This window comes from Ochlerotatus camptorhynchus, unplaced genomic scaffold, assembly GCF_037179485.1.
Source record: "Ochlerotatus camptorhynchus isolate MF236.1 unplaced genomic scaffold, CSIRO-AGI_Acam_v1.1 ptg000116l, whole genome shotgun sequence".
Lineage (NCBI taxonomy): Eukaryota > Metazoa > Arthropoda > Insecta > Diptera > Culicidae > Ochlerotatus > Ochlerotatus camptorhynchus.
The window spans coordinates 1,153,598-1,167,886 of record NW_027040606.1 but is presented as its reverse complement, the minus strand read 5'-3'; the positions used below and the strand labels follow the sequence as shown (position 1 = coordinate 1,167,886).

The 14,289-nt window shown below is 42.7% G+C and overlaps 2 protein-coding genes across 2 annotated transcripts; one reads left to right on the top strand and one right to left on the bottom strand.

Annotated features, from left to right (window-relative positions):
• Positions 1–3,686: 3,686 nt before the first annotated feature.
• On the bottom strand, positions 3,687–5,769 carry RpL4 (ribosomal protein L4). The gene is made up of 3 exons (XM_065220101.1): positions 5,612–5,769; positions 4,783–5,209; positions 3,687–4,716 (listed from the first exon to the last, which is right to left on the bottom strand). Exons 1-3 carry the CDS (start codon positions 5,612–5,614, stop codon positions 3,851–3,853), a joined length of 1,296 nt encoding a protein of 431 aa, XP_065076173.1. The 5' UTR covers positions 5,615–5,769; the 3' UTR covers positions 3,687–3,850.
• A 120-nt stretch (positions 5,770–5,889) lies between these two features.
• BCAS2 (BCAS2 pre-mRNA processing factor) lies at positions 5,890–13,957 on the top strand. The gene is made up of 2 exons (XM_065220149.1): positions 5,890–6,023; positions 13,372–13,957. Exons 1-2 carry the CDS (start codon positions 5,949–5,951, stop codon positions 13,942–13,944), a joined length of 648 nt encoding a protein of 215 aa, XP_065076221.1. The 5' UTR covers positions 5,890–5,948; the 3' UTR covers positions 13,945–13,957.
• Positions 13,958–14,289: the final 332 nt, after the last annotated feature.

Genomic DNA, 14,289 nt, shown 5'->3' with positions numbered 1-14,289 from the left:
GGCCGAGTGCCATAAACCAATCGACTCAGTTTGACGACACCGGAAAATGTCTTGGCATCCCCGTGTTAGAGATGCCAGGCTTATTTTGAAAAAATCTGGCAAAACCCGAAAAAAATGTCTGGCAAAAATCTGGCACAGCAAATTAACATAGGAAGCTGCCAGATTTCTCAAAAAATCTGTCTGGCAGAGCTTAAATTTCGTATGTGTATGTATTGTATATGTGTGTGTATGGTGCCCTTATTGCGGGTGTCTCTTCACGGTGAATACGAAGTGGAGTGATAAGTTGTCATTCACGGTGAAGTGACTTAAAGGCAAATCAAATGGGAATCACTTCACCGTCAGTGAAAAGTTGTCACTTCACTTCGTTTTCACCGTGAAGTGACACCCGTAATAAGGCCCTGTGTGTATAATGAAATATTTATTAAGACATGTTTCTCGGCAACCACTAAACAGAATTGGACGCAACAGCCGCCACATAAAAGGTATTATGTCCCATAGAGCATAACCATATTTTTTTTTTAATCGGTTAACCGGTTCCGGAAATATGGCCGGAACATGCTCTGGTTTATATGGGGCTAAGTGGCCAGTTTCTGACTATGGTCAAAAATCATCATGTGATACCTTGAATCACATTAAAATTCATCAACCAATTCAATGGCAGTTGCACTTAGTTTTCTGTGTGCAGTGTACAGTGTAACATTTTGCTCCTATTTTTGCTGTGTTAACCGTTAAGTCAATCAATGAGAACAACTGGAGTATTCAAAATAAATTACATCATAACAAAATAAGTTCCATCATCACATCATTGAGGCATCACAACGATGCCTCAAATTACATGAGAGTTCATCTATTTCCTCAGAATGCTTCCATAACGTGGCACTAGTATACATATAAATATACCACAGACAATGTGTTATGTCACATTGAATATTTCTCACTGTAAAACCATAGAGGTAACTTGGTAAAACATCGTCGCTAAAACATTACCGCCTGTTGAGTACACTGTGGTGGGTAGTACGCTGAACAGATGGCGGTAGCAACAATCAATACGAAACTAACGATTTTAAATTGGCTCACTACTTGACTAGCCTATTGGTCCCAAGCAAATCGATTAACGTACCCTATTCTAGTCGAAATTCTAGTACTACGCAATGTTTGTTTTGATTCGCTATGAAATTTTGACAGATAAAATGAGGGGTTATTGGATCTTCCTATGTTTCGAGGGGTGAATCGACTAGCTTGGGACCGAAAATAGTACCAGAGCTGAGCCAAAAAGTTGAGCACGTTTCTTCGGGACCTTCTAGTCTTAGAGTTACCTCTATGGCGGTAGTGTGTAAACGTCAAACGCAAGGGAACTGACTATGCGTGCCACAGGTGGAGGTACTACCAACTACGATACTTTTAAATTGACCGTTAAATGCCTTTTCGATGAACAACTCGCGAGCGTTATGTCTGTTTGTATGTGAATATACTGTATCTATTATATCTTGAGAGCTTGTCCATATAGAAAGTTTCTGTCATCGGCAAAGTTGTTCATGTGACCAAGGTCGATTAGTTCAGAATCCACTCACCACGTGGCGCTAGTATTCATATTGACTTTCTGAATCTGCTGTATTATATCACGATATCACGATATGTATGGACCTTCCGGCTTCGGAAAAGTTGTTCATGTGACCAAGGTTGTTTGGTTGGTGATCAGATTAGTTCAGAATCCAGTCATCACGTGCACTAATATACATATTGACTCACTGAATCTGCTGTGTGCTTCAGTCAATTCTGCGTGCGGTTCGAGGTGTGGCATGGTGCTCCGGTCTTGCTGAAAGACCATATTCGGCTCTAACCTATACTGTTCAGTAAGGCACGGAAGGACATACTTACTAAGAATGCCGATATACACCTCCGTATTCACTTTATCCCCTTCAGGAATAGTTGTTCAAGAAACAGTAATGCTCGATTGGCTCCCTCAAGTGACAGGTCAAATTGACCATTCGGTTATCAAAATTTTTTCCATGGATCTAATTTTTTTTCAAGGTTTCTAAAATAATTTCTAAGTTTAGTTTTCTTACCATCCAAAAGTAGTGGCACAGTAACGTTCCTGGCCTTTGAAAAATATTCATGATTCTAGATATTTTCGAAATCTGAAGATTAAAAAAAAATATGTTGTTTAGGTGAGGGCATTCGACCCTCTCTGTCCCTTTTGGCTACGCCCATGGATTCGGTCCTTACGTCTCATTAGACATTACCGGACATTCAGCTAATTTCTATAAAAACATATAATTTAAAAGCAACCAAAGACCAAAGTCAAAACGCTTTCTACTACATACAGTGCTGAGATTTGTCATTGTCATTGACAGACTTTCGCGCGATATTGACAAAATTGTTCGTCACATAGACACTGACAGACTTGATCCTCAAAAAAACCTTCGTCAAAATCTCATTCATTTTTTCGTCAATGACAAAGATTCACCTGGTAACAAAAAGTGTAATTTATGTCGTTTTCGTTTTTGCGGTGTAGCTACACCGGTGCTACACTGCCGCTACACTACAAGACTCGCGCTTATTCCTGCTTATAGTACGTTCAGACTACAGAGTTATAACATGTTATAGCGCTATCTTGATGTTGGTTTCTGTGTTGCAATTATTTGACAACCGTTATAACATGTTATAACTCTCCAGTCTGGACGGCGTTTTAAACGCTGTCCAGACTGGAGAGTTATAACATGTTATAACGGTTGTCAAATAAGTGCAACACAGAAACCACCATCAAGATAGCGCTATAACGTGTTATAACTCTGTAGTCTGAACGTACTATTACACTACACCAGTGCTACACCGCAAAAACAAAAACGACATTAGTACATTCTGTGTCACATTATTGTTATCCAAGTAGCTCAGGACGTAGATACTTGTTCACTAAAATGGATCCATGTAATTGTTTTGCTCAAGTCATTTAATTTCGTTACAAATTTAGCTAATAAACAAATCTGCACATGTTCGTCATTGACACCATTGTCATTGACAATTGACATGGTTTGCCTTGACTATGACTGTTATCTCAAATGAGTGACCAAAGCAGAATTGTCAATATCACCGTGTACTGTCGAGATTTTGCAGCACTGACTACATACCACGATAAACTCTCAAACATGATAATATTTACAAAAGCTGATACGTCCCTTTGAAAAAGTAACCGAGATATATGTATTGCTTTCCTGCGTTGTTGCAATATCCACGGTTGAGGACACAGCTTGTCCGGAATCGAGAAAAGTCATTACAAATATATTCCCATTGCCAACAATTTGGTCGTTTTCTTCTACCAGTCCGAGCGAGCTATATTGCAAAGGCAGTTTTTCATGACAAAAGGGAAGAGGATTATAGGTACCAATATCGCTTGCCATTTCAGACATAGCGTTACTGTTCGGCTCGTTTATCTCTTGTCATTTTTGATTCCTTGCTCATTGGATTTGATAAATCACTGTAAATTTTGAAACGCTTAGGGTGTTATCTGCATTCCACTTGTCTACACGACCCCTGCATTTGTCCATTAAAGAATTGCCGAAGCGGAGTTTTCGAGAGAAACTGGCTACCACTCGTTGCCTAGATGACTAATATTGGCGAAGCACCAGAACCGGGGCCAGAACAATTTGGACGAATCCCGAGAACGCAACAAATGAAACAAATTAGAATTATGTTTGTACAATCGTAAAAATAAGACTTATTATTCTCGTGTACCACAGGTATGCACTCCTCAGCATTTATTTCCTTACACATTATTATCAATAAACAAAGTATTGAAAAGAAGCATATCCACACACACACCTCCTTTCCCCTTTCTAAATTACGAGCTTGTTTACTTCTTGCCCTTCAGTGGTTGCAATCCCTTGCGAGCTCGTCTGGCGTTCTCCTGTGCCTTGTGCTTCGCCACACGCTTCGTCAGCTTCTCAGCCTTGAGGGCGGTGACCTTGGCCATGCGAGCTGCCTTGGTCTTGGTCACTTTCTCCACACGCTTCTTATCCTGGTCCAAGAACTTGAACGCGCTGTTCTTCTTGGGCAGCTCGATTCCACGGGCCTTGAACGAGGCGATGATGCGCTCGTACTTGCGTTTCTTAGAGGCCAACTGAGCACGACGCTTGGTTACCTGGGCGTACGGGTTCAGCTTGATAAGCTGCTGTGTGTTGGTCAACGGGTTCAGACGACGCACGTGACGGTGGACAGCCTTCTTAACCGGCTTCAGGACCTTGCGGATTTCTTCGCTCTTCAGCAGACGGGCCAGATCGGTGTTGCCCATGATTGGGTTTGGCAGGTTGTAGTCCTTCTTGACAGTGGACTTGTTCTTCCAGGTGCCATAAATTTCGTTCAGCTGGGCGAAAGCGGATTCGGTCCAGACGCACAGACGGCCAACATGACCACCTGGAGCCATCTTCAGCAGATTCATACGATTGATGTTCATCGTATCAACACCGGGGATGTTACGGAATGCCTTGCGTAGACCCTCATCCTTAGCGTAAATGACCAACGGACCACGACGCTGGACGCGACGACGGTTGCGCATCTTACCGCGACCGGCGCGCATACGCTGCGACTTGTACACCTTCTGGACATCGGCCCAGACCTTGGAACGGCGCAGGAAAACGACGGCCTGCTTGGTCTTCTGGAACTTCTGGATATCATCCGAGACGACCAGGGGCAATTCCGAAATTCCGTCAATGACGTGTCCTAGAAAAAATAAATAAAAACAAATTAACATCTTGTTCCATTCGACTCCCATCGCAATTAACTCACCTCTGGACTGCACCAGAGCCGGAACACCGGAAGCGGCGATTGCAGAAACCAGAGCGTAGCGCTTCAGGTTTACGTTGATCTTACGATGCCAACGGCGCCAGGTCTTGGTCGGGGCAAACATACGTCCACCACGGCACATGTTACCGAAAGCACCCTGGCCGGAGCGGTGAGTACCACCACCACGGACACGCGGAATACGGGCAACAGCACGACCAGTACCCCAGGATTCGGCCGAGGTCTGGTGACCGGCGGCTTCACTCACGGCATATGCCTGGCGCTTGTTGCGGCGCATCAGCTGCGAAACTTCGCTCACTACATCGGGCCGGATTGGTGCCTTGAACACGTACGGCAAGGTGAGGTTCTTATCCTTCAGGGCTTCATTCTTGTCAGAATAGATGCTGACCAGCGGGCGAGATGCCGTCAAACTCTGAAAACCGAAAATGGAAATGCATTGAGGTTAGTGCTGGGACTACACAAGAACGTGATGATAAACAAATCACAACACATCGAACGATTCCGGTGAAAAACCACGGTAAACAATCGATTTCCGTTCATACACTTTACGCCGAATCAAGTTCCAGTAGCTTTTAGATCCTAGACTCCATGCACCCCACCGGATGCTCAAATTTTTATCCTTTCCATCATCCTGACCCTTGAAAACCCATCCCACGGCGCATCAACACAAGAGCCTTTCGGTCGCACAATTTAATCAATCTGTCAAACACGTGCAAAAACCGAAATTTCTTCAAAAATCGATATTACGTCTCCGCAGTTTTCACCACCATTCGATTGCATTGTATTTTCCGAATTATTTTTCACCGATACTAACCATTTTCGATCACGACTTCACTCGAAAATTCAAAAACTAATTACGACTTCAAATCGTTAAAGCACGTCCGCCATGCCACGGAGGACTGAAAAAGAAATAGCGAAAGCGGAAACGCTCCGAAGAGGCCTTTCGCCGCTAGCTTCGAACTGTCAAAACGCCGGAAATTTCAGTTCAATGGGTGATTGTCAGAATATTATTGCTGCAGGGGCTATATGGGTTTTTGAGTGGGTGTCATGACGTTTGTTTTGTTTTACGCCGCCGTGTTGGGAAGTAGAAGATTCAACAATCTCAAAAACGTTTAATTTTAGTTAAATTTGTGAGAACTGATAGTTTTAAAATGGCAGGAGAAGTGCTTGTTGATGCGCTTCCGTACATCGATCTTGGTTACGATGATCCAGGAGTTCGGGAAGCGGTAAGTATAAATTTCAGTAATATTGTATGGAAAACCTGAAGCTTGGACAGCCAGAGCGAGTGGCGCAACAACGCGACGCGACAAATTCAAAGGAATCCTATATGCACCCATATTCTTGTTTTCGTTCGAACCATACAATTTTTGTTCTATGCTACTAACGGTTCGAACGAAAACATGAATATGGGTGATTATTATTATTTATATACCTAGCGCATTGGGCACATAATAAGTGCGGAAACGCTTTAAAAATGCGCATTTACGAGTCGTTTTAATGTCTTCGGTGCACTTATTCTTTGACTCAAGGAATAAGTCCGCAGAAGACACCAAGACAATACAACGTAAAACCGCACTTTTATAAGTAATTCCGCTCTTTTTAGTATACAATACTACGTTAATGTTATGAAATTGGGTTTTTTTTTTATCTAGTTCGTTTATTTGGAAGGCTCAATCGCGTTAGCTTTACGGAGCCGATAATTCATTGTTCACTGTGTGTAACAAAATTCACTTAATTCTATGTCTAGTAGGAGTTGGGCCGATTACTCGCGGCTTACTCGAGGTTAGAAGGGTACATTTTCGAAGGATAGGATCAGGGGAGGAGCTTGGGGTAGGGTTTCGTTGTCTCATCAGAGCGTTGTCGCCAGTATGAACGGTAGTGCTGTTCTAGCTTCGTCCGGAGTTCAACCGGCTATGGTGGGTGACCAGTGGGCGACGATGAGACTCATCGAGACGGGGGGACAAGACAAACAAAAACTAATAAAGAGAGACAAAAGACAAAAGGAATTAAATTCTTATACTAGACATTTGAAGAAAAACATAAACGGACTGCATATAGCAGAGATCACGGGTTGCCAACACGTCTCTGATAGGAACATAGGGTTGTCTTCCTTGGGCCTCGAGGGTATTCAAAAGTCGCTCTCTGGCGGCGTCATTATCCGTACATTGCCAAACTGCGTGTTCGATGTCATCGTAACCGTTTCCACACCGACAGATGTTGCTGTCCACGAGGTTTATTCTATTGAGATGAGCATCTAGCGAGTAGTGGTTGGACATAAGTCTACTCATCACGCGAATGAAGTCACGACTTAAGCCCAAGCCTTTAAACCACGCTCTCGAAGAAACATTAGGAATAATTGAATGTAACCACCGTCCAAGATTTCCAGTGTCCCAATCGGTTTGCCAACTCGAAAAGGTACTCTGACGCACTAAATGGTAAAATTCATCGTGTGAAATTTGCCTGTCATACAATTCGCCTTCCTGCGCGCCCACCTTTGCGAGAGAGTCCGCCTTCTCATTGCCTGGGATTGAGCAATGTGAGGGGACCCATACAAAGGTAATCATATATGATCTTTCGACCAGCACACACATCTGCTCCCTTACCTTTGAAAGGAAATAAGATGAGTGCCTACCTTGTTTCATCGACCGAATAGCCTCAATCGAACTGAGACTATCCGTGAAGATGAAGTAATGGTCTGCGGGCATGTTGGAAATCATCCCCAATGCGAAGTTGATTGCTGCCAGCTCAGCAACAAAAACGGAACAAGGTTCCTGAAGTTTGCGGAAGGCACTAGAGTTTTCATTGAAGACACCGAAGCCAGTGGATCCATTGAGACGGGACCCGTCTGTAAAATATCTTTTCATGCAATTGACTTGTTGGTACTTTTCAGTAAAAATACGCGGAATAATAATAGGTCGAAGTTGATCGGGAATCCCATGAGTTGCTTGTTTCATGGTCAGATCATATTCAATTGAGGAACTGCGATTGGTGAAGTGAACACGGTCTGGAGTATAACAAGGAAGACACATATCTGATGATATGTAGTGGTGGTAGATTCTCATAAATCGAGATTGTGTGTTCAGCCCAAGAATTTCTTCAAAATTAGCAATTATAAGTGTGTTCGTCACTCCGCATTTGATTAGTATTCTGAGAGAGAGCTCCCAGAAACGGTTCTGGAGGGGTGTTACTCCTGCCAGAACCTCGAGACTCATGTTATGCGTTGAGTGCATACAGCCTAGAGCAATACGCAGACAACGATATTGAATTCGTTCCAATTTTATTAGGTGACTTTTTCTTGCCGAGAGAAAGCAGAAAGAGCCGTACTCTAGAACAGAGAGAATAGTTGTTTTATAAAGCGTTATGAGGTCTCCCGGATGAGCACCCCACCATGTGCCGCAAATTGAACGGAGAAAGTTGATCCTCTGCTGACATTTTTGCTTCAAATACGTAATATGGGCATTCCAAGTGCACTTTGAATCAAACCAGACCCCAAGGTACTTGAAAGACAATGATTGGGTAATGTTTCTGCCCAAAAGATTAAGCTGCATTTGGGCTGGGTACCGCTTTCGAGTAAACACTACCAGTTCAGTTTTCTGCGGCGAGAATTCGATCCCTAGATTCATAGCCCAAGAAGACAAGTTATCTAAGGAATTTTGCAATGGTCCTTGCAAGTCCACGGCATGTGGACCTCTTACGGAAACCACACCGTCATCTGCAAGTTGTCTTAGCGTGCATTGTTCTGCCAAACAGTTGTCGATATCTTTGACGTAAAAGTTATAAAGAAGAGGGCTGAGACATGAGCCTTGGGGCAGGCCCATGTAGCTAATTCTGGAAGTTGTCAGTTGTCCAAGGGAAAAGTTCATTTGCTTTTCTGACAACAAATTGTACAAGAAATTATTTAAAATTCCAGAAAGTCCACATCTGTGCAGATTGTCTGACAGAATTTCAATGGAAACTGAATCAAAAGCCCCCTTAATGTCCAAGAATACTGAAGCCAATTGCTCCTTGTGTGCAAAGGCCAGTTGAATATCTGTGGAAAGCAGCGCTAGACAATCGTTTGTTCCTTTGCTCTTGCGGAACCCAAACTGTGTATTTGATAGCAAATTATTTGTTTCGACCCACTGATCGAGTCTCCGAAGGATCATTTTCTCCAACAATTTCCTAATGCACGAAAGCATGGCAATCGGACGGTATGAGTTATGGTCAGACGCTGGTTTGCCAGGTTTTCGAATGGCTATTACTTTGACCTGTCTCCATTCAGGCGGTATAATGTTGTTTTCTAGTAAGGAATTGAATAAGTCTAGCAAGCGTCTTTTAGCGATATCTGGGAGATTTTTCAGAAGATTGAATTTAATCATATCGCTTCCCGGTGAGGAGTTGTTCGATGAAAGAAGAGCCATAGAGAAATCCAGCATTGAGAATGGTCTATCCAGAGAGCCGCCGCTAGGAGACGCTTCTCGAAGAATATTTTGTGCTGGAACTGAGTCCGGACAGACCTTTTTAGCGAAATCGAATATCCATCGATTGGAGTATTCTTCACTCTCATTGAAAGATGAGCGGTTACGCATGTTGCGAGCCACCCTCCACAAGGTGTTCATTGAGGTTTCTCGTGAGAGTCCCTCGACGAAATTGCGCCAATAACCGCGTTTTTTTGCTTTGATTAATTGTTTCAGCTTTGTCTCAAGCTTTGAATATTCCTCGAAGTATGTGGAGGTTTTGTGTCTACGAAAAGCTTTGAAAGCATCAGATTTTTCTACATACAATTTTGTGCATTCTTCGTCCCAACCAGGTGTGGCTGGTCTCCTTTTAAAGGGTGCACTTGGAACTTTTCTTTTTTGTGCTTCCAGTGAGCTTTTGTAAATCAAATCGGCTAGGAATCGATATTCTTCCAATGGTGGAAGCGCATCTATTGATTCGACACCGATTGTCACCGCCGTTGCATATTTCTGCCAATCTATGTTCCTTGTAAGATCAAATGGAACACGAGATGGTTCTGCAGAGTGAGGGGCACACTTAATTGAAATGATGATTGGCAAATGATCGCTACCATGGGGATCATTGATAACCTTCCACTGACAATCCAATGATAGCGATCTTGAACACAAAGATAGGTCGAGTCGGCTTTCTCGAGCCGGAGGTTTTGCTATACGTGTCGCTTCACCAGTGTTCAAAATAGTCAAATTGAAATCGTCACATAAATCGTAAAAAATAGCCGCTCTATTGTCGTCATATAGATCGCCCCACCCAGTACCATGGGAGTTCATATCACCCAGAATTAATACTGGGGATGGAAGAATCGAAACTAGATTCCAGAGTTGACTACGGCTAATGGAGGTTCTTGGTGGAACGTATACTGAAGCTATGCAAAGATCTTTGTTCTTCACATTTATTTGGCAAGCGACGATTTCGACGCCTGATAGAGCAGGAAGGGAAATTTTGTAGAAAGGGTAGCACTTTTTGATCCCTAAAAGTACTCCTCCATAAGAATCGTCTCTATCCAGGCGAATAATGTTAAAATCGTGGAAGTTGAGTTCTTTATCGGAAGAAAGCCATGTTTCACAGAGAGCAAATATATCACAATCAGAATTGTGAAGTAAAAATTTGAACGAGTCTAGTTTAGGCACTAGACTACGGCAGTTCCACTGTAGCACAGTGATCATATCTTCAACCTCGTTCGACGAATTATCCATCGAAAGATATGATTGATGCAAGGAGGGGCCATGAAACAGTCAATTGCTTAAGATATGATTCTAATGTTGGAAGCAAGGCAGAAACTAAGCTTCTAAGAGGGTCTTGTATGTTGAACATATTTAATATGAATTCCACAATGTCCGAAAAAGCTAGCAAACCGCGTTCGGACTTGGATTTCTTTTGAGAAGTTTGAGGAGCAGCTTTTTTGTTTTTCTTTTCTTTGTTGGGTAATGGCGGAAAATCCTTACTGCAGCCAGGAAGTGGAGCAGTAGGAGCCTTCGATTTAATTTTTTCATCCCCATTACCCTGGGAATTTTGCAATCCTCTGGGAGTGACTTTAGTTTTCTTACGGCGCACTTTCGGGGAGGAGCATTTTCGTTTTGAGGATCCGTTCGTTTTCAAAGGTGCGTGTACCACCGTAGAGTCACCCTCATCGGATGAGTCAGAGTCCGATTCTTCAGCTGACAAAATCGAAAATTGATTTTCATCTTGGACGGCTGATGCAGCCTTCACCATTTGTGCATATGACTGCTTGGAGCGTCCAGAGATTGAACGCTGCACTTTATCGGAGTGCTGTTTGTACATCGGGCACTCCTGCAAGGGGTGAGGATTCTCGCCACAATAAGCGCATTTTACTGATTCTTTGTTGCAAGAATCCTCTTTGTGGTTTTCACCACATTTGCCACAACGAGTTTTGTTGCCGCAATGGCTGGCTGAGTGTCCCAGCCTTTTGCAGTTGGTACAATTATATACCCTCTGTACAAACAACCGCACCGGAAAAAAAGCACCATCAACTTTGACAAAGTTTGGGAGAACTGAACCAGCGAAAGTCACCCGAAACGAGTCTGAATGCTGATAAACTTTCTTGCCATCTTGCAAAGATACTGAATGCAGTTGCCTGACATCCAGTATCTGTACCTGCTGACCGATTTTCGAGTTTTTGAAGCAACCCGATGCTCGTTTTAAATCCTCGACACTCAGACTCGCGTCGGAGACCACACCTTCTATCTCCACATCTCGAGAAGGGATGTAGATGTTGTACTCAACACTAAACAGCTCATGTTCAGCAATTTTATTTGCCACATCATAAGTCGGTGCTTCTACACGCAGTTTATTGAATCTCTCTTTATGTACCAAGATTCCCGGATACTTACGCAGCAAGTCTCTCGAAATGTCGAGAGTTTTCAAAGGTTTATTTTTAGGCCGAAAAAAGACAACCCATGGTCCTTTCGAAGACGGTTGATAGTATCTAGTTCGCGCAACGTAGGTATCTGAAGACGCCATAAGTGTTGCGCAAACGCGGTGCACAACCGCTTAAAAAGGAAAAAAAAAAAATACTTCAAAAAACCTTCACCAATTAATCTACTTAACGACTAGTTGTTAATATTTTGTTGCCCAGTGTATGAACAACCAAACAAAACAATAACAAAATTATAAAAAAAAAAAAAAAAACTTTATTAGTTGCAAGAAGTTGCACCACTATAGCCCTCACAACCCTATCAGGGGAGAGGGCAAAGCCACGCGCAAAATTCAATAACAAAAGCGCGGCAATGGGCTAGAGAAGACTATTGTATAGAATACTTAACACCGGCCGGTGCCGGCTGTGTGAGCTGGTGCAGCCACTCCGTTTGCTGCTTTGTTGTTGTTGCTTGCTGCTTTGGAGTGGTGATGAGATGATGACGGTGAGATGATAGTCCACCTATAGCGTCGCTAAAGGTGGCTACTTCCTCTGCTGACTGCGGTTGCCTTGGGCACTGAACTTCGTCCACGGTAGGTAAAACGCGCGATATAAAAAAACCACTATGGTGGGAAAAAAAAACTCCACCGGCTACGAAACTAATACCCGCAACGGAGACACGAACAAACTACGTCCGGCTACTTCAAGCTATCGGCGAGGAATGATGAAATTGGGTTGTTAATGGAATACTCATAAGAGCAAAAAGGTTATTATTTTCCATTTAATTCAAATTAGCAGCAGCAGTTATAACTTGACATTTTTCTTGTCGATAATTATTGAATCATTTTATAATTTCTTCAGACTACAGAGTTATAACATATCAACAAGAAAAATGTCATCCAGAAAGCCTTATAACATGTTTATAACTCCCCAATCATAATGTAGCATGAAAGTAGGATAGTACGTTCAGAATACAGAGTTATAACATGTTATAATAAATATGGACAAGATGACATAAGCTTATAAAATGCTATAATGCCTTGTTCAGACTACAGAGTTATAACATGTTTTAGCGCTATCTTGATGGTAATTTCTGTGTTGCAACTATTTGACAACCGTTATAACATGTTATAACTGCTCAGTCTGGACAGCGCTTAATAGTACGTTCAGACTACAGAGTTATAACATGTTATAGCGCTATCTTGATGGTGGTTTCTGTGTTGCAATTATTTGACAACCGTTATAACATGTTATAACTCGCCAGTCTGGCCGGCGTTTAAGCAAAGAAGAATGTTCTATAACTGCTCAGTATAGCGGTCTGGCCAGCGTTTTAGTCGCGTCATCTGGCTGCGCCCTGAAGTAAGTAGTTTTGCGATTCACGTGAGCAGTATTGTGTACCGTTCCGACTCAAATTTCGGACACCTTCATTTTTAATTAAATATTACATCCAGTTAGAAACAAAGTAATAATGTTAGATGATCGTGGAGGGCACTAGTCAAAAAAATTTAAAATTTACAAGACATGTGGATCATATTCGACCGAGATAATCAACTTTTAAAAGTGTCCGAAATTCGAGTTTAAGTGTCCGAAATTTGAATCGGCACGGTATTTTATTTTCCATAGTTTAAACGATACACTTTTGAAAAGAGCTCAATTTTCATAATTTCACAAAAAAACTTATAATAATTCTCTTATACAAAAAATAGGCAATCGCCATGGTTGAAGAGGAATGCCGCCGTTACCGACCCACGAAAAACTATCTAGAACATCTTCCCACTCTGAATACGGCCGCCTTCGAAAGCGAACTGATGACGACGGAATTTGAGCGAATCCAGAATCGTCTACCCATGGAACCGTTGAGCATGAAGCGTTATGAGCTTCCACCTCCACCCGGTGGCAAAATGTCCGAAGTACCCGCATGGACCGAGAGTGTGGACAACTCGATGGCACAGCTCGAACATCAGGCCATCCGGGCGATGAATCTCGACCTGATGATGGAATATGGGTGCGAAATGTGGAAGTCCTACCTGGAGGTGCTAACGGCTATGCAAGCCAAAGCTCAGGCTCAACTGGAAGCCATCAAGAAGGAGATCCAGGATGTCAACTGGAAGAGAAAAACGAAGCAGACACAAGGTGGTGAAAAGTTGCGGTCCTTGGAGGCGCAGTGGGTCATGCTGGTGTCGAAGAACTACGAAATCGAACAAGCATGTGCTAAACTAGAGGAGCGGATTTACCAGAAGAAAAGTCAAAAACAGGCACTAGATGGAAGTCAGGAATAAATGGTTTAAATTGCAGATTTAACTGAATTCTTTGCGTCCGTAATGGTCCCTAGTTCAATTATGTGAAAGAAATAGGGATATACTACAGCTGCCAAACTCCCTACATTATTTACAGGGCTGTTACAACAGGCGCGGATTTCGCGAATTTCGCGGATTTCGCGATTCTCGCGGATTTGTCGCGGATTTGAATTTTCAGTCGCGAAAATCGCGGTATCATTAAATGATGTCGTGAAAATCGCGAAGGGATTGATGTGCTGTCACAAAAATTGTGGAATTCATTGTAATCTTTCCGTCCCGGATTATTTTGCTGTCATCAATTTTGTTGTTCATTTGGCTCTCAATTTT

Coding starts and splice junctions, on each gene's coding strand:
- RpL4 (XM_065220101.1), bottom strand. Junction 4,717..4,782: donor GGCTCTGGTGCAGTCCAGAG/GTGAGTTAATTG, acceptor TATTTTTTCTAG/GACACGTCATTGACGGAATT.
- BCAS2 (XM_065220149.1), top strand. CDS start 5,949: ATGGCAGGAGAAGTGCTTGTTGATGCGCTTCCGTACATCGATCTTGGT. Junction 6,024..13,371: donor ATCCAGGAGTTCGGGAAGCG/GTAAGTATAAAT, acceptor TACAAAAAATAG/GCAATCGCCATGGTTGAAGA.